This window comes from Jaculus jaculus, chromosome 9 (genome assembly GCF_020740685.1).
Source record: "Jaculus jaculus isolate mJacJac1 chromosome 9, mJacJac1.mat.Y.cur, whole genome shotgun sequence".
Classification (NCBI taxonomy): Eukaryota; Metazoa; Chordata; class Mammalia; order Rodentia; family Dipodidae; genus Jaculus; species Jaculus jaculus.
This window is the reverse complement of record NC_059110.1, coordinates 4811149-4832148: the sequence shown is the minus strand read 5'-3', so window position 1 is coordinate 4832148 and position 21000 is coordinate 4811149. Positions and strand designations below refer to the sequence as shown.

Genomic DNA, 21000 nt, shown 5'->3' with positions numbered 1-21000 from the left:
TACTGAAATTTGAAAAGTGTGGTCACTAAGCTATTCTAGAAATAGGGCTGGGGAGATGGCTCAGTGGCTAGAGTGCTACGACTTAAGCATACCTTTTGTGCCAGAGGCCTTCAAGCTCAACTGACCAAAATCCACATAAAAAATTTGGTCATAACCTGGTGTGGTGGTGAAGGACTTTAATCCCAGTACTTGGGAGGCAGTGGGAAGATTGCCATGAGTTTGAGGCCACCTGAGACTACATAGTGGATTTCAGGTCAACCTGGGCTAGAGTGAGACCCTACCTAAAATTTAAAAAAAAAAGCTGATTATGGCCATAAACATCTGTAACCTCAGAATTGGAGATTGCTAGGGCTTGCTGATTGACAGAAGCTCTGGGATGAAGGAAAGACTCTGTCTCAAGGAAAGAGAAAAATGGTTGAGCAGTATGAGGACATCTGATGTTTTTCTCTGGCCTCTCCACATTCACACACCATACTTATGCTACAGCATACATGCATGCGCGTGCAAAAAAGGGTAGGGGCGGGAGAATAGGAACCTAAATGCTACAAAGCTGAACATTTTCTGAACTTGTTGGCACATCCTATAGCTCACTGTCCAGAAACAGGTGGGGTCTGGAGTAATACCTATAATCTTAGCTAACATTCAGGAGACAGGGGCAGGGAATTGTTAACTGGCTGCCAGTCTGGGCTAGAGATACAGTGAGGTCCAGTCTTAATAAAAGGGGGTGAGTGCAGTGTAGGTGAGATTTCATCAGATGATTAGTAAGATAAGCCAGTGTTTTGTTATCCAACCTAGTAATGAGTATATGTTGTGAAATGTACAGCCAGTTAGGTAGAGATTCTTAATAAATCAGCTATAAAGAATGTCAGCAGATCAACATCAGTCTAAAGGAGAATCGGTAGTAGAAAACAACCAGGAAAATGTTTTAAATGGTTTGCTGTTATCTAAATGAACAGTTGTGAGATTGTAATGGTAGAGGCTTGTCTTAGCACCAGCAACACAATGTCAGCAGTATGTTAAGCTTGCTAAGGAATTAAGTGCTCTTAAACCAGAGGGAAAATTGGGGAGTTCAGGACCAGAATTAGATAACCTTAGCCTGCATAATCTATTATCATGAAATGTTCTTGGGGATTTTATACTTTTAAAGGAACCTGAGTAAATTGGAATGTGCCTGAGTAATTGGAAAAGTACAAATATAAAGCACGTGGTATAGTTTAGAGGATACGTGCATATAATACAACTTTCTGGCTTTACATGGGGACTGGGGAGTTGGACCTGTGTGGTTCCAGATCCTTAGGCTCTGCAGACAAGTATATTAACCTCCAAGTCATCTCTTCAGTCCCAGTATTAGACAACTTAGAAGTGTTTTTGAATGGCAACCAATAGATATTAATAGTGGGGGTTTCCATTTAGGAAAACAAGTAACATTTAAGAACTTGAGGTATTTATAATACATACTCTTTATTGCAGGTATAAGATGGAGTACATATGCTTAATTTGGGGGTTACTGTAACAGGAATTTTTTTGCAAGCAAGTGCCTTTAACTGCTCCGAGTCATCTCCCAAGCCCTAAGTAGTAGTATTTTTTTTTTCCTTTATTAAGTTTTTTAATCTATTTGTGAGCTGGGGCGGGTGGGGGTCAGAGAGAATGGACATACTAGAACCTTTTGCCAATAAGCTGTGGGTACATGCCCCACTTTGTGCATTGTACTTTACATGGGTACTGGGGAATCTAACCAGGGTTGTTAGGCTTTGCAGGCAAGTACCTTACTCCTGAGCTATCTCTCTAGCCCAGTAGTGTAGGAATCTGTAGCAATGGTTCCAAGGTGTGTGGCCAAGTTGAGCACTATTACACAGTAAGAAACTGGTCCACAGCACAGTAATTAGTGACTCCTGTCTTTCATAAATTAACACCTGACAACCCACCACTTATGCAAGGGCTTGATGGAGCATTTCCTGTTCCTACTGCATGTTTCTGTATTAGTCTGGCTATAATCAGATCAGTTAGTTAGGATAATATTAGAAATGGATTGCTAGGATTTAGTGATTGGAAAGTTTTAAACATGGGTTACAGGGAAAATAAATGGGGTCTCTGCATGCTGAGGTCAGAATGCAATGGGTTCAATGAGTCATTGAGTTAAGTGACTTCTGATTATAAGAACACTGGCCAGAGAGGTTAAATAAGAGATGTGTCCCAAATCAGTTAACTGTTAGAGCTGGAATCAGAACTTGTTCTGAATTGAGGATTATAAGGAGGACACTGGAGACTGCTGCTGTTCATAGAGTATACCCACCCCAGCTGGTTAGGTTCAAAGGTGAGTTAGGTTCTAAGTTCCTGGAGGTCTGCAAGTCAGTCATTTTTATTCCTGTCAGCACTATCGTACACATAATTTGTGCTCTATTGTTAAGTAGTGTGATATATCTTAAGAACTACATTATATTGAATTGGATGATGTATATAAGGATTTTTTTGTTTTTGTTTTTGTTTTTTCAAGGTAGGGGTCTCACTGTAGTTCAGGCTGACCTGGAATTCACTACGTAGTTTCAGGCTGGCCTCGAACTCATAGCAGTCTTCTCACCTTAGCCTCCCAAGTGCAGGGATTAAAGGCATGCACTACCATGCCCAGCTAGATTTGTTGTTGTTGCTGTTGTTAAATTTAGTTACACTCTCATTTTCATGGAAGATGGATTTTTAGATGCAAAAGGGATGTGTCCTTTGGCTGCTGTATGAGTCACACTTCCCTTCTTGCTCACAGCAAGCAGCAGCATGTTAATGAACTGGGTATATGTCCTTCTGATTCATTATTTAGACTTTTAGAGAAAAGTGTCTTTTTCCATAACCAATACTTAGTACCAGGGCTGGCTAGTGTTGCTTTTATTCAAATTCACAAAGGTATCATTACAACATATCCATCACTTCAGTTTTCTCACTCTACACTGCTTTTCATTCTTTTTCTGTGAACATATCATCTGTCCTAGTGAGCTGCTACAGAAGAACATTGTGCTGTACAGGTACTATGTCTTATTCCTTTGTTTCACAAACAACGTGCGTTCTGAATTGGGCTACCATAATTCATGCTGCAACAAACTGACTGGTATATAACTCCTTGAATAAGTGTCTCAGCTTCCTAGGTGTATGTATAAATACTCAAAAGTAATAGTTGAATATCATGGAATCTAGAAATTCTTTATTGCCATAAGGCTTTAAAAATATTCCATTAAAATTTTTATATGAAGCTTTACTTTTTGGAAAGACATTTGGAATGCATAATCACTTAATACATGATCTCAGAGACCTTTTCCATTTAGAGTCATTTAGGTGTGATGGCAAAAGCAGAGTAGGAGGACAGAATGGGAAGGGACTTTAGTAAATGAAGTATGTGTAATACAGAACAACTATGCAATCAAGCCATTTATTTACCCTGAGACTATTTTGGAAGTCATCCAAGATTTCATACCAATCAGTATTATCAAAAGAATTGCCAAGTCACTATAAATTTGTATGTGTGTTTATATTTGAAATTCTGTCCCAATTTATTCCCTCCCTCCCTTCTTTCTTTCTTCTTTGAGGTAGGGTCTCACTGTAGCACAGGCTGACCTGGAATTCACTATGTACTCTTGAACTCACGGCAGTCCTCCTACCTCTGCCTCCCGAGTGTTGGGATTAAACTTGTGCGTGCACCACCATACAAGTGTATCAAAGACTTTTATTGGAAATGAAGATGCATGCCTGTAATCCCTATATTTAGGAGGTTGAGAGAGGTAGATCACAAAGCATTTGAAACTAATCTGTACTACATGGTGAGAATCTTGACACACAAACACACTTTTTGGAGCATACTTTTACTAATTATGCGCATGGTAAAACATGCAACAAAAGTCTTTTGTTGTTTTTAAGAGGTAGGGTTTTGCTCTAGCCCAGGCTGACCTGGAATTCACTATGTAGTCTCAAGGCGGTCTTGAACTCACAGTGATTATCATACTTTTACCTCCATAGTGAGTGTTGAGATTAAAGGTATGCACCACCATGCCCAACTAATTCTACTTCTTTCTTTTTTTTTTAATTTTCACAATTTACTTCTTTATTTCTGATCTTTGTGTTTCATACTGTCTTACCAAATCTATAGGCTTTCCAGAAATATACTGGTTGGTGTCCATAACTTGATCCTGACTTTAATGACAATGTTCCCACAAGTATTAACAATGTTTGTTGTGGGAATGTTGACTTTCACAATATTATGATTAGTCTTGAGTTGCTACTTGATTTTCCATCTTTTTTTTTAAAATTATTATTTATTTATTTATTTGAGAGCCACAGACACAGAGAGAAAGACAGATAGAGGGAGAGAGAGAATGGGCGCGCCAGGGCTTCCAGCCTCTGCAAACGAACTCCAGACGCGTGCGCCCCCTTGTGCATCTGGCTAATGTGGGACCTGGGGAACCGAGCCTCGAACCGGGGTCCTTAGGCTTCACAGGCAAGCGCTTAACCACTAGGCCACATCTCCAGCCCTGATTTTCCATCTTGGTGTCATTTTAATGTAAAAGAAATTACCATCCAAGTACTAACTAGGTCTGACTCTGCTTAGCTTCCAAGAACAGACAAGATTGGGTGTGTTCAGGTCTGTGGCCATAGAACTGTGTGGCTGCTCATACACTGTGAGAGATGAGCTTTGACAGAAGGCTTTCACACATACTTAACATTCGTAAGGTTTATCACCTGTATGAATTTTCATATGTACATCATGTAGTGACGTGATCTGCAAAAAGGCTTTTCCACATTTGTTAGATTTATAGTATTTCTCTCCAATGTGAATTTTCTCATACTCAGTGAGGTTTGATTTCCCACTGTACATTTTGCCACATTTCTTGCTTGCATAGGGTTTCTCTTCAGTATGACTTCTCTGGTGTCTGATGAGGCTTGACTTCTGAATGAAAGCTTTCCCACACTCTGTGCATTTATACGGTTTCTCTCCAGTGTAGATTCTCTAGTGGATAATGAGGTTTTCTGTCTGGCTAAAGTCCTTAGCACATTCATTACAATTCAAGAGTTTTTTCCCCCACTATGAATGATCCTATGCTTCTGGCTGAAGGCTCTTCCATACTGTCTGTATTCAAATGGTTTTTCTCCAGTATGAAGTTTCTCATGCTCTTTGAGATACGATTTTCCATTAAAAGCTGTCCCACATTCCTTACATGGATATGGTTTATTTCCTGTATTTTTCTGTTGTCTAACAATGGTTGACACTGGAAGGGAAGCTTTCCCACATCTATATGGCTTCTCTTAGGTATGATGTTTCTGATGAGAAAGGAAGTAGCCCTCTGGCTGAAGGCTTTTGCACATCGCTATTGTTTGTTTTTAAAAATAATTTTTAAATATTTATTAGAGAGAGGGGGGAGGGGAGAGGTAGGGAGGGGAGAGGAAGAGGCAGATAGAAAGAGTGGGCATGTCAGGGCTTTTTGTTTCTGCACACAAACTCCAGATACATGCACCACTTTGCATTTGCCTTTACAGGGGTGCTGTGGAATGGAAGCTGGGTCCTTAGGCTTTGCAGGCAAGCACTTTAACTGCTAAGCCATCTCTCCAACTTGATTATTGGTTTTATATGCATGTTTTTTTTTTTTTTTATTTTTTGTTTTTTGAGGTGGGGTCTCACTCTAGCCCAAGCTGACCTGAATTCACTATGGAGTCTCAGGGTGGCCTCGAACTCATGGTGATCCTCCTATCTCTGCCTCCCAGGTGCTGGGATTAAAGGCATGCGCCACCACACCCAGCATATGCATGTTTTAATGTCATTGTAATGGAATACTTGAATAATTTACAATTGATTATTTTTTAGTTTTATGAGTTTGATAAGCTTGTTTACCAGAAAAATTATGTTCTTTGTATTACTATGGTTACTTAACATAGTTAATTTTTAATTGTTGAACTGTTCTTAAGTTCATAGTAATAAACTTCTCTCCTCTCAAGTCCTGAGGATTGAACCCAAGGCCTCATGTGTTGTGCAAGTATTCTCCCATTGAACTACATTCCTATCTTTATTTTGTTTTTTCTTTTTTTCAAATACACAGGTTGCCTGTTTAGGATGCTTTCCTTCTATAATTGCATGCAAATTTTATGTAAAATTTTAAGGCTGTTATTGGCACATTTTAAGAAACAGGAGTAACTTTTTTTTGTTTTTGTTTTTAGATTATTTATTTTTTTTTTTTTTAGATTATTTATTTGAGAGATAGTGAGTATGGGTACCCTAGGGCTTCCTGTATTGGCACATTTTTTAATGTTGGTGTTAATGTTAACACTGTACCAAGAATTAGCAGTTTTTAAAGAAATTAATACCAAAATGCTTTCAACAGGCTGGAGAGATGGTTCAGTAATTAAAAGGTGCTTGTTTGCAAAATCTGATAGCATGAGTTCAGTTCCACAGTACCTACATAAAACCAGATGCACAAAGTGGTGCCTGTGTCTGGTGTTCATTTGCTGTGGCAAAAGGCCTTGGCATGCCTGTATGCCTATTTTTTCCTTCCCTTCCTCTTCCTCATAGATGGATGGATAGATAGAATCTAGAGCCCCGAACTAAAGGCTGTATGTAATTGCAATCACATTAAAAATTTTAATGTCCTTGTTGTTTTTCTTTTCTTTTTAATTTTTTTGTTTATTTTCGTTTATTGGAGAGCAACAGAGAAAGAGAGCGAGAGTGTGAGTGTATGTGTGCACCAGGGCCTCCAGACCACTGCAGATGAACCTCAGATGCACAGGCCACCTTGTGCATCTGGCTTATGAGGGTACTGGGGAATTGAACCCTGAACCGGAGTCCTTAGGTTTCACAGGCAAGCACTTAACCGCCAAACTATCTTTTCAGCCCTGTTTTTGGTTTTTAAGGTAGGTTAGGGTCACTCTAGCCATGGGTGCCCTGGAATTTACTATGTAGTCTCAGGCAGGTATCCAACTCATAGTAATCTCTATCTCCTGAGGGCTGAAGCATGCACCACCTTCCCCAATTCTTAATATCATTTGGTTAAGCTAAACGCTATATGATAATGTAGCACTATTAAGGATTTCATAATAAGACCAGAGGTATAAAAATAACCAAGAATGAAGTCCTTTGAACTTAATGCAATGCAAGGTATTTTCTTTTGATTTTGTTGATTTGATTTGCTCTTCAGACATAAATGCCTGGAAAATTAATAAGTAAATTATTATTTGTAGGATAATAGTTGTAATAAAAGAAATATTATCACAGAATATGTACATTTCAAATTTTGTTTTGTTTGCCCAGGGTGACCTGAAATTCTCTGTGTCATCCCAGGTTAGCCTCCCAGGTTAGCCTCAAACTCTTGGTGATCCTCCTACCTCTGGGATTAAAGGCATACACCAGCATAGCTGGTCCGGCAATCTAAAGCATCATCTCCTGTTATTTACTTACAGTATTTGGGGGCTGGCAAAATGGCTCAGTGGTTAAAGGTGCTTGCTTATCATATCTCCATAGTATTTGATCACCTTGGCACCAGTCTTTCTAGTTCTTCTAACTTACCCTTCCCTTGTTTTAAATTCTGTTTAGATGCTTTCTTTTCCCTTGAGTGCTGTTCTTCATGGACTTCATTCTGTCTTCTCTTCTTCCCATGCCTTCCCTGCAACAGTTCTTCTCATAGCTTTAACTCCTGTAGTTCTGTATCAAATTCAGATGCTTGCCAAGGATATCAAAAATATCTGTTCAGAGCTGGAGACATGGCTTAGTGGTTAAGACACTTGCCTGAAAAACCTAAGGACCCAGGTTCAATTCTCCAGAAACCATGTAAGCCAGATGCACATGGTAGTGCATTTGTTGGGAGTTTGTTTGCAGTGGCTAGAGGCCTTGGTATTAAAGGGGTATTAAAAGGCCTTTGGTATTGGTTTTATCTAATTGGCATTATCATCATAGTTGATGGAAACTGATTAGGAAAGACTAAACTTAACTTAAATGTGGGAAATTTAGGTAAGGTAAACCTGTATCATATTGGTAAAGAGTCTTGTGCTCTGAAGTTAGTTTTGTGTGTCATTGGGTTGGCATATATTTAATTTATAATGGAGATTAAGGCTATCATCTTAATGGCTTATTAATCTTGATAATGACAAAATAGGCAGTTTTTCATTGGAGTTTCAACATTTTATCAATGATGTCCCCTCACCCCCTTTTTTCCTGGACTTGCAAGAATACCTTTTTTTGGCTAACACATTTAAAATTTTTACTTTTAACAGAAATTAGCAGAGTACGGAAAGACATGTACAATGACACATTAAATGGCAGTACAGAGAAAAGGAGTGCAGAGTTGCCTGATGCGGTGGGACCTATTGTTCAGTTACAAGAGAAACTTTATGTGCCTGTAAAAGAATACCCAGATGTAAGTATCTTTTGTTGTCTTATTCCACTTTTTTCCCCACAGAATTTGCAAAGATAATGTGTAGTAAATATTTGAACCTTGTCAGATGCTTTAAGGTAATTGTGTAAGAGACTGGAAATAGAAATAACTTTGCATGGATAATTTAAATGTTTCCACTGACTGTTATGTCACTTTTGGAACTTCTCATAGTATAGATAGTTTTGAGTTTCAGGTTGAGACTAAGAATTGTGTAAAGAGCTTTGGCCTGAATGTTTAAGAGCCTTTTTAAAAATCTGACCTCAGAGAACTCACAGACTGAATCATATCCTTTCTGTAAAGTAAGGTTGCTTTCAGATCTGAAGTTCCTGTAAAATGTAAACACTTCTTGTCTCATTTTCCCCATGTTAGGTGCTCAAGTGTTCATAAGCAACTTGTTGGAAAGTAGTCTCTTTGCCCTCATAGATGATTCTAAATGATTGCAGTTTGTTTGCCTTTTATTTCAAAACCCTACTGAATCAGATCCATTCTCTTTCTCTGACCTCCTCTTAAGTGATTTCCCATCCCCACCCCTCTTAGTGTAATCAGGATGGCCTTCTTTTTTGGCTTTGACAACCAGTCACGTCTGTTCCCTAGCCTTAAGACTTTTGTTAGTTTTTTTTTTTTTTTTTTAACTGTTCTCTAATGGCTGGATTCTTTTCAGCTTAAATAATCACCTCAGAAAGGCCTCTCCTGACCAGTTCATCTAAAAGACATCTGGTCATGCTTCAACCTAGTGAGCCAGTGGCTGGCTGGCATGCTCGCTTGCTCATAAGCTTGCGTGTTCTCTCTCTTTCTCTCCCTCCCTCCCTCCCTCCCTCCCTCCCTCCCTCCCTCTCTCTCTCTCTCTGCGTGTGTGTTTCCTTCTGCTGTCCAAAATAGAATCTGTTATATAATACTTTCTTTCTCCCCTGCAGAAGGTTTGGTACATAAAACAGAACTTTGTTATTTACTGCATCATCCCACATAATAGATATCTGGTACCTGTTGAATGAAGGAAATATGGCAGCCTTTTGTCATCCTTCAGAGAATTCAGATAGTAAATGAGAGAAAAAATGGAAATTGGTATTATGTCAAAAAATGGGATATACTTTTATTTTTTTATTTTTTAAATTTTTATTTATTTATTTATTTGAGAGAGACAGACACAGAGAGAAAGGCAGATAGAGGGAGAGAGAGAGAATGGGCGCGCCAGGGCTTCCAGCTTCTGCAAATGAACTCCAGACGCGTGCGCCCCCTTGTGCATCTGGCTAACGTGGGACCTGGGGAAGCGAGCCTCGAATGGGGGTCCTTAGGCTTCACAGGCAAGCGCTTAACCGCTAAGCCATCTCTCCAGCCCTACTTTTAGATCCATTAGTTATACAGTATTAATCAGTAAATGAGGATAAACATCATAAGTGTGGTTAATGGGGGAAAGCTTTTGCATTTTTAATACAGTTTTGATAAACATCTACAGTCTTATTTTATAAGTATTCCTGGTTGCAAATATACCCTTACCTTAGGATGATATTGTAAAAAGAAGGGTTGATTTAATGTATTATTTTTCATACTGCTATGACAAAACACCCAACAACTGCTTATAAAAGAGGAAGGGTTTATTTTGGCTTATGGTTTCCATAAATTCTGCCTATTGTGATGAGGAAAATAAGGCTTTGAAAGCACGAAACAGCCAGCCACATTTAGGTGAAGGAATGCTGAGGGTTTTAGGCAGTCAGGATTCCCAGCCCATGAGATGGCACCGCCTATAATTAGGGTGGGTCTTCCCGACTTGAATAACTCAATCCAGAAAAATCCCTCACAGACATGCCCAGAAATTTGTTTCCATGGTGAATCTTAATCCTGCCAAATTGCCAGCTGAGATAGCATCTGCAGTTACTGAGTTTTTCTCTTCTGAGGTTATCAATATATACCAAGTAATGACTATCTTAACTTTAAAAAAGTGAATAATACTAACATGTAATGGAGGAGTGTTATGTCAGAATTAGACAGTATGGAGAAAATTTATTTTAGAATTCAAAAATTATTCACCTTCTTAACCTTCTATCACTTTATGTTCTAGAGATCATTTTATGTGCTTCCCTTTCTCCCCTCTTTGTATGACAAGCTGCCTTTGTGAGTGTTTTCTTTTTTTCCTGGTGTGTATGTGTGTTTGTTTGTGTATTTGTGTTTTGCATGTTTGGTGGTTGTTTTTTTTTTTTTCCAAAAAAATTTTTATTAACAACTTCCATGATTATATTAAAAAAAAAAAACCCAAGGTAATACCCTCCCTCACCCCACTTTCCCCTTTGAAATTCCATTTTCCTCCATATCCCCTCCTCATCTCAATCAGTCTCTCTTCTATTTTGATGTGATGATCTTTTCCTCCTGTTAATGATGGTCTTATGTAGGTAGTGTCAGGCACTGTGAGATCATGGATATTCAGGTTATTTTGTGTCTGGGGGGGGGGGGAGCACATTGTAAGGAGTCCTACCTTTCCTTTGTCTCTTACATTCTTTCCACCACTTCTTCTGCAATGGGCCCTGAGCCTTGGAAGGTATGATAGAGATATTCAAGTACTAAGTACTCCAGTCACTTCTTTCCAGCACCATGATACCTTTTGAGTCATCCCAAGGTTATTGCCATCTGAAAAGAGAAGATTCTCTCCCCAAAGTGAGATTAATATTAAGAGAAGTGCTTACTGGGCAGTTTGATAAGCAGAGTATATACATTTTTCCAGACAGCAGCAGATGTTACACCCCCTAGGGCTCATGACTACCCCACTTTTAAGTTTTCAGTATCAGGGATGTGTTCCCCCCATGGAGCGGGCCTCCAGTCCGATTGGAGGGCAGTTGGCTTCTACCAGGACAGACATGCCACTATTGCACCCGTTCATTTGGCCTACCTGGCCAATTATAAGGCTTGCAGTGTCCACTGTTGAGTATCTTCACTGGTAATTTCTCTTTCTCCCATTGAACTACATGTAGAATGGCTCCTTCAGCTTTCTGTTAGCTGGTCTACATGGAGGAGGTTTTCAGCTCAGTTCCAGCAGGATTTCTCAGTGGCCTTGCAGCCCAAGTATGTGGAGTCTTCAGCAATAGGGTCTTACCATCTATTCCTGGTGGGAAAGCTAGGGCCTCGGCAATGGCCTATAGTGTTTTAGGGGTATGAGGACCTCCCTAGCCAACAACTCACTGGAGGTGTCCCATCCCTGGCATTGAAGATTTTCTAGCAACAATCTTCGGCTCCTGAGTGTTCCATTGTCCAAAAAAAGTAGGTTTCTATTTGATTTATTTATATCCTCTTAGATTTTGATTAGCCCAACCTCCACCTTTCCTTTACTCAATCTCTTCCCCTGACATCACTTGGAAGTAGGGTGTAATGGTCAGTGTGTGAACTCTGACCCAGATTTTTGGCTAGGTTTTCTTTTGTGACATGGGTTGTGGTGGCTTGAATATGTTAAGAGGCAATGTTGAGCTCTGGCTGTTGGTTGTGTTTGCTGCCTGTTGGTGATGTATCTATGGAAGTAAGCCAACTTTTTCCATGTCTCCCCTATAAACCTGAAATAAACCCTTTTCTCCCATTGGCTGCTGGTCTGGTGTTTGTTCTAGCAGTAAAAGGTAACTGCAACATGGGCAAATTTTTATTGTTCCTCAGTCCTTAGCTTCTCTCATCTCAGTAATGGAGACAGTTTTCTCACAGAGTTAGAGACTATGTTAATTCATGGCATGCCCTTATAAAATTCCTTGATGGGGCTGGAGAGATGGCTTAGTGGTTAAGACGCTTGCCTGCAAAGCCTAAGGATCCAGGTTCAATTCTCCAGGTCCCACATAAGGCAGATGCAGAAGGTGTTGTATTCATCTGGTGTTTGTTTGCAGCGTCCCTGGTGCACCCATTCTCTCCCTCTCTCCCTCCCTCCCTCCCTCCCTCCCTCCCTCCCTCTCTCTCATTCTCTCCCCAACCCCCTTTCTCTCTGTATAAAATAAAATAGAAAATTCCTTGATGATGTATAAATGTTACCAGAAAATGAGCTCCAGAAAATCAGGGACTTCTTTCATCTTATTTTTCTTTAGGGCTTAGTAAGTGGTCAACATTGCGAAAGAAGGGGGGAAGGGAGAAAAAAAATGAATTAATGAGAATTGGCACTCCAGGCCTTCTAGCTGCTATAGATGAACTCTGGGTGAATGTATCACTTTGTGTATCTGGCTTTGCATGGGTATTTGGGGAGTGAACCCCAGCTGTTAGGCTCTGCAAGCATCTTAACCACTGAGCCATCTCTCCAGTCCTGTACGTGGAAATTAAATGTTTATTTCACATATGCTTGAATCTCATTTTTTCAAATATCATTAAACATAAAAGTGGCTATCTTTTGCATTTGCCTATGGCTGCTTCCAGATGTCAGCATTAGGTTGGAGGTAGTATTTTGTTTTTATTTGTATTATTTTTGCAGTGTTAGTGATGGAACCTAAGGCTTTGTACATGCTGGACAACTTCTTTACCAACTTCTTTATCCCCAGCTCAGTGGTAGTATTTTGGATTTATTTGTACAACTCTGGAACTGACTTAGACAGATTGTCTTAAAATGCAGGTAGTGCTGTTTGTTGCCTTTCTTGTTTTTGGACTATTGACTTAATGACGTGGGAATGTGAAACTATATGATCGATTCATTAAAAGCATCGTTTTATGGATTTCATGTTTATTAACCTTCATACTAACAAAGGAGATGTATGCATTATTCTTTGTGAGATGGGTTAGGGGTTAAGGCACTTGCCTGAGAAGTGTAAGAGCCCATTGTCCACCCTTGAGATTCTACATTGGCCAGATGCACAAGGTGACACAAGCATGCAAGGTCACACATGTGCACAAGGTGGTGCACGCGTCTGGAGTTACTCTGGCTGGAGGCCTTGGCATGCCAGTTCTCTCACTCACACACACAAAAAAGGCCAGTCTGTTATGCTTGCCTCATAAAAATAGAAAAACATTTTAGTATTTAGTATTACTAAAGAAGAAAACTTGCATACTAATGGAATGGATGTACTTGTTTAGTTTTAAGAAATCATGATTGACTTACTGCAGGCCATTGTGTGTCTTTCAATCATATGTTTTCAAGAGAGATAGGAGAGAGACAGAAAGCCAGGCGTGGTGGTGCATGCCTTTTATTTCCTGTACTTGGGAGGCAGAGGTAGGAGGGAGGATCATCACCATGAGTTCAAGGCCACCCTGAGACTACATAGTGAATTCCAGGTCAGCCTGAGCTAAAGTGAGACCCTACTTAGAAAAACCAAACCAAAACAAACAAACAAAGAAAAAGTGTGACAGACAGAAATATTGGGCACACCAGGGCCTCCTGCCCCTGGAAATGAACTGCAGATGCTTGTGCCATTTTATGCATCTGGCTTTACATGGGTACTGGGGAATGGAATTTAGCTTGTTAGGCTCTACAGGCAAGCACATTAACCACTGAGCCATTTTAGAATTATCCATGCTGAGAATTCTGCTTTGTATAAATGCAAAATACAAATACAAAATGGAAGAAGTAGGTTAGAGCCATTTTAAAAATTATTTGGAAGTCTGGCTCAATCAAACCAAATTTTACTGTATGACAATCTTTTAAGGAAATGTAAGGTATTACTGAAATAGCAATTTAGAAAATCAAACACTAACACAATACAACCCAAAGATGCAATAATTTGATATTTAAATGCTGAGGAATGATACTAAGAAGATATTGTCTTTGTTCTTCATAATGAAACCATTATGTTTCTATAAGATCAGAAAACTTCATGTACTAAAAATAATACTGTAATTCGTAACATGTCATAGTCTTGAACCTGAGCTGAGGTATTTCATTCAGGCAGTGTTCATTGGCATTTCCTGGTGTGATGGCATGCACAGTTTAAAGTGTATGTCTTGTTCAGAGCCAGGGCTCATGCCATCAAGCTGCTCCATGAAGTATGGACCTTCCGTCCAGAAATCCCCAAGTTCATGATGTGTTTAATTTTAAGTTAATGTTTGGTGATTATGTGTATAGAAATCTTTCATAGTAGCAGCTTTTTTTGTGACATTGATTTATGGACAGTGTATGAAGATGTGATCTTGACTAGCTATGATTGGTTTTGCATCTCCATTTATGTTTCTGCTGAGCCAGAGGTGAAGAGACAGTAGCTACCTAGAGCATGATCTTTGCATAATAGATCACCAGAGTGTTAGGCCAGTCCAACTGGCATATAGCTGTCCAAGTCCTCTCTTCTGGTCCTTTTCTACTAGCCTTCCATTAACCAAGTCATTCTTAACCGGGGCAGTTTATTTTAAGCGTGTGTGTAAGATTTTTAACAGTCTGGATTCAGTCTTGAGCAACAGCCATACAATTGAAAAACCACCGTAAAAAAATTAAAATGTGAATGTAAAGCAGAATTGTTTATTAATCATCATCGATTCTAGAAATATTTGCTTATAGTTTGCTCCAGGTAACTATGCAGAGGGATATAAAATATAATCCTTGGCTTTTGGTTTTTGGGTGTGTGTTTGTGTGTGAGTTTGTCATGGCACACTTGTAGATGTCAGAGGACAACTTTCTGGAGTCTTCACCTTACATGTTGCTTTTTTGAGGCAGAGTTTCTGCCTTGTTCTCTTTGTTCTTTGCTGCATTAGCCATGAGCTTTGAACTTGGATACTGAGGCTTGAGAAAGGTAGGCGCTTTATCCACTAAGCCATTTCTCAGGCCCCTATTGTTGTGTGTGTTTAAAAATTATAATTAATATTTATTTATTTACTTATTTATTGGCAAGTAGAGAAGAGAGAGAGAGTTGACATGCCAGGGCCTCCAGCCACTGCAAACAATCCCCAGATGCTTGAGCCACTTTGGGTCCTTTATTCTGTTCCATTGATCTACATGTCTGTTTTTGTGCCAGTACCATGCTGTTTTTGTTACTATGGCTCTATAATATGGGTTAAAATCAGATATGGTGATACCACCAGCCTTGTTACTCAAATTTTTTTTTTAAATTTGTATTTATTTATTTGAGAGTGACAGAGAGAGAAAGAAGGAGAGAGAGAGAGAGAGAGAGAGAGAGAGAGAGAGAGAATGGGCGCGCCAGGACCTCCAACCACTTCAAACGAACTCCAGACGCGTGCGCCCCCTTGTGCATCTGGCTTATGTGGGTCCTGGAGAATTGAGCCTCGAACTGGGGTCCTTAGGCTTCACAGGCAAGCACTTAACCGCTAAGCCATCTCTCCAGCCTCAAAATTGTTTTTGATATTCGAGGTATTTTGTGCTTCCAATTGAATTTTTGAATTTTTTTTTCTATTTCCGTGAAGAATGCAATAGGAATTTTGATGGGTATTGCGTTAAATGTGTAGATTGCTTTTGATAAGATTGCCATTTTCACAATATTGATTCTTCCGATACAAGAACAAGGGATGTCTTTGCATTTCCTATTGTCTTTTGCAATTTCTCAATTGAGTGTTTTCATTGTAGACATCCTTCTCTTCCTTGGTTAGGTTTATTCCAAGGCACCTAATTTTTTTGTTGTTGTTGCAGTTGTGAATGGGAATGATTCTCTTGAGTTTATCATCTATGTGCTTATTGTTAGCATATTGGAAGGCTACTGGTTTCTGTGTGTTTATTTTGTATCCTGCTATGTTGCTCAGAGTATTTTATCAGCTCTAACAGTTTGCTTTAGGGTCCTTTATGTATAGAGTCCTGTCATCTGCAAATAATGATAACTTGACCTTTTCCTTTCCAATTTGTATCCCTTTTATGTGTGTGCCTTGCCTTTTTGCTATAGTTAAGACTTCCAGTACAATGTTGAATAAAAGTGGGGACAGTGGACAACCCTTGTTCCTGATTTTAGTGGAAAAGTTTCAAGTTTTTCCTCCATTTAGTATTATGTTGGCTATAGGTTCGTCATAAATAGTCTTTATTATGTTAAGATAATGTTCTTTCTATTACCAGTCTCTCTAAGTCTCTTGTCATGGTTGTTCGATTTTGCAGAATGCCTTTTCTGCATCTAATGAGATGAGCATGTGATTTTAGTCCTTAAGTCCATTATATAATGTATTACATTTATCGATTTGCGTATGTTGAACCATCCTTGCACATCTCTGGGATACATCCTACTTGCTTGGGGTGAATGATCTTTCTGACATATTCTTGTATTCTGTTTGCCAATATTTTGTTGAGAATTTTTGCATCTGTTCATGAGGGATACTGATCTGTAATTTTCTTTTTTCTATCTTTGTTTTTGGTTTTGGTATCAGGAGTTTGGTGTAGGATTCCTTCTTTTTCTATTGTATGGAAAAGTTTAATAAGCATTGGTGTTAGTTCTTCCATGAAGGTCTGGTAAAATTCACCAGTGAATCCAGTGAATTGGGAAATTTTTGATAATGCTTGGATCTTCATACTTGCTATAGGTCTATTTAAGTGTTTAATCTCATCTTGATTTAATTTTGGTAGGTCATATTAATCAAGGAAATAATCCATTTCTTTCAGATTTTCAAATTTAGTGAAGTATATATTCTTACAGTAAGTCCTTAGTTTTGACTTTCTCTGGTACCTGTTGTGATAGTGCTTTTTTAAAAATCTCTAATTTTATTAATTTGTGCCTCTTCTCTCTTCTTTTGGTCAGATTTGCTAAGGGTTTTTCCATCTTGTTTATCCTTTCAAAGAATCAACTCTTTGTTTCATTGATTCTTTGGATTGTTTTTTGTTTTTGTTTTGTTTCTATTTCATTAACTTTTGCCCTAATCTTTATTATTTCTTCTTGTCTACTGATTTTTTGGTTTGTTGTCTTCTTTTTCTAAGGCTTTAAGGTGAAGCATTAAGTTGTTTATTTGCGACCTTTCTAATTTCCTAACACAGGCCCTTAATGCTATAAATCTTCCTCTTAGGACTGCCTTCATTATGTCCCAAAGCTTGTGGTATGTTGTGTTCTCATTATCCTTTCACTCTATTTCCTCATTGACCTGTTAATCATTTAGTGATGTTTTGTTTAGTTTCCATGATATGGTGTATGCTCTATAGCTTTTCTTGCTATTGATTTGTAGTTTGATCCCATTGTGATCAGAGTATAAGGAATTGCTTCAATTCTCCTATTTTTGTTAAGATTTGCTTTGTGTCCTAATACATGGTCTATTTATTTGGCGTTATCTGTGACCTTAATTCTAATAGTGTTTGTTTGGTGAGGTTGGGAGCCCCATGTTAGGTGCATAGGTGTTTAGGGTTGTAATGTCCTGTTGGAGTGTTTCTTTAATTAGTATAAAGTGACTTTCCTATGTTTCCTAACTAATGTTGGACTGAAGTCTACCTTGTCAGGTATTATTAGGATAGCGACCCCTGCTTCTTTTCTAGGCCCATTTACTTGAAACACTGTTTTCCACCCTTTCACCTTAAGATAAAGTGTCTGCCCATTCTTTGTAAAAAGGTAAGTTTCTTGAATGCAACAAATTGAAGGATCCTGCCTCCTAACCCAGTCTGCAAACCTATGTCTTTTGGTTGGGGCATTGAGGCCGTTGATATTAAGAGTTATTATTGAAAGGTGTGTATTTATTTTTCCATTTTCCTTGTTTTGTAGTTCTTCCATTTTTACCTTTGCTGTCTTGTATTTTCTAGTATGTGAGTATGGTTTGTTTTTTCCAGGTTCCTTATATGTGTGCTTTTCCTTCTTTTCAGCATGGAGGATCCTTTCAAGTATTTATTTCCTTCCTTCCTTCCTTCCTTCCTTCCTTCCTTCCTTCCTTCCTTCCTTCCTTCCTTCCTTCCTTCCTTCCCTCCCTCCCTCCCTCCCTCCCTCCCTCCCTCCCTCCCTCCCTCCCTCCCTCCCTCCCTCCCTTCCCCCCTCCCTCCCTTCCTTTCTTTTTTGGTTTTTCAAAGTAAGGTTTCATTCTAACCCAGGCTGACCTGGAATTCACTATGTAGTCTTAGGGTGGCCTCAAAATCATGGCAATGCTCCTACCTCTGCCTCCCGAATGCTGGGATTAAAGGCATGCGTCACTATGCCCAGCTCAAGTATTTTCTGTAGAGCTGGTTTTGTCTTCAAATATCCCTTTAGCCTGCTTTTGTTGACTTTATGTGGGTGTGTTTATTGCTACTATGTTATTTTGCTCCTATGATATATATATATATATATATATATTAAAGTATCTAATTAAAATAATCGTAGATATAATAGATATGGTGTTTAAAAACTGATGGTCTCATATATCAAGAAATAATCCAAAAATGCATATTCTTTTATAACCTTTTTTTAAAGCTGTCATCCTTTTTTTTTTAAAAATAATATATCTTATTTATACATTTCAGACAGAGAGTGAGAGAATTGTCATGCCAGAACATCCAGCCACTGTAAACGAACTTCAGATACATGTGTCCCCCTTGTACATCTAGCTTTCGTGGATATTGGAGAATCAAACTGGGATCCTTTGGCTTTGCAGCCAAATGCCTTGACTGCTAAGCCTTCTCTCCAGCCCCTTTTATAACCTTTTTAAAAATTTTCTTTTAAAATTTTGTTAAGTAGAAACTATGTATGGACACATTATATATTGGTACTGTCATTTCCCTCCTTCTTGCCCTTACACCACTGAGGGCCCTCCTTAGTAGGATTGCTGGTACTCACCATGGAGTTGTGGGTTATGATTTGTGAGAGCAACAGTCAGCCATTGTTGGGAGGCGGGGAGTGCAGTGCCTCTGGATATTACGTCCCCTCTTCCACAAAATTCCCTTAGCCTTGGTGGGTGTGCTTTAAGTCTACTTGAGTGTTGTGCTCTTAGCAGCTTTTGTACTTCTGCTTTGGTGCATTTGGAGTATCCTCAGTGACTGCTGTATCACCCTGGCCCATGTTGTCAGGCTCACCATGGAAGTAACACTCTTACTCATCTCTCCAGTTCCTCTGTGGTTTCACTTGGGCCCTGGCTGCTGTGGGAGGGGTGGTCCATCTCCTACCAGGGAGTCAGCTATCCTTGTCTTGTTGATAGATTTGGGTTGTCCTTGGTTCTCGCTGCTTTAATGGGGTATATGTGGTTTGGACCAGCTCCCAGCCTCCTTGTGTTGTGTTTGCCCTCCTAGGAAGCTGCCCAATGGTGCCAACCTCGTCTTTTTTAATTAGTTTTTTTGTTTTGTTTTGTTTTTTTGGTCTTTCCAGGTAAGGTCTTACTCTAGCTCAGGGTGGCCTCCAACTAAGCCATCTCTCCAGCCCTAAGGTTTTAACTTTAATTATAGAAAATTTTAGAGGTTTCTAGATTTTTCATAATTTGCATTTTTGTCATTGGGGAAATTCTTTTCCTCTTAAAAATGAAATGAGCAGCAGTGAATAGTGTTAGACATACTTGTTGTGAAACCTCTTTAGAAATTAACATGCCAGTTGGTAGAAATATAATTGGGAGCTGTGGAAAATACCTGTACTTAAAAAAGTAGTGTTAGTGAATATATGTAGTTTTCTTTACCTATTGGTGTTTCTGGTTGCACTTAGCTTAGGCTGTTTGAAATGATTTTCTCTGAAAGTGTTGTGACATTGTTTTAATTGAATGAAGCTGCAGAACTGGCATGATAAATCAACACAGAACAAATTTTAATGCAAGGCATAGGATATTAACTTGGAAATTGGTTGCAGTAGACAAAGCAGCTGCTATGATTTTTTTTTTTTCATTCTTTGCTTACAACATTTTGAGCAGGGTGACCTTGACAGTTGGACTTGTATTAGAATCTCCTTGGTACACATTTCAATATAGTTGAGTTACTTGTTAGGTTCCTGGGTGTGATGGGGTAGTTGTGATTGGCTTTTATAGCTCCAAATTTGTATATAGATTTAATGTTTTTCCCCCCTATTTTCTTTAAAAAAATTTTCTAGTGATAGTTACTTTTTCTTTTAACTCTTGATGCTGTAGTTCCAGCAGAGGAGATTTAATGTGTGAAAGGGGTGTACCCTCAGAATGACCAGCTAGTTTGACAAACTGACATGGGTCACATCTAAGTAAATACTAACATGCTGGTTTATCTTCATCCATAATGCATTTCAGACTCTTCTGCCATAGTTGATATATAATGCAGGTCTAGCTAGTATTAAGTTGATTGGCCATAGTTGAGTATATCTGTTGGTAAAGAACAGCTGTGGGACTGCTGCTTCTGTGAAATTGACTAGGCAGCAGAACAGTTTAAGAACATTTCAGGATTCTCTGAGAACAGGGAGAATTTCCTTCTTAAATCCTTCACATCTACTTCTCACCCTGTAGGAAGCCTTGAATAAATGTTTTGTTGAACTGAATTTGACAGTGAAAGGCCTTTTCTCACTCTGCTTAAAAGAACTTAGAGTAAACAAAGTAGGGACAAGGAGATCACTGCCTCTTTCCGGATTGTTTAGAGGAATGTTGAGGCAAAGCGGTGACCACTTAAGGTTCCAGTGGATTTCTTTTATGTATTACAAAGAAAGTAATTCAGGTCCATTGAGTACTTGTAGAAAAGTAGAAGATATGCATGCAGAAGGCTGGCTTGAAAAAGTCAGAGAGAGACCAATCTAGCAATAATGTATAACAGGTTACTAGTTCAGAAACCTCAGCAGGCCAGGTAATGAAGGATTTAAGCTTGACTTTGGGCATATTTTCCCTTGGTTACTGAATCTAGGAAGGGCAGCCAAAGTTTGGG

At 39.0% G+C, this 21000-nt stretch overlaps 1 protein-coding gene across 7 annotated transcripts in view; it reads left to right on the top strand.

Moving 5' to 3' along the window:
* The window catches only part of Qki (QKI, KH domain containing RNA binding), a 125803-nt gene that overhangs the window by 43137 nt on the left and 61666 nt on the right, over window positions 1-21000 (top strand). For all 7 annotated transcript variants that reach the window (XM_045159115.1, XM_045159114.1, XM_045159119.1 and 4 more), the window contains exon 2: window positions 8233-8375. In XM_045159115.1, the coding sequence (XP_045015050.1) occupies window positions 8233-8375 (143 nt within the window). The remainder of the gene's footprint in view (window positions 1-8232; window positions 8376-21000) is intronic.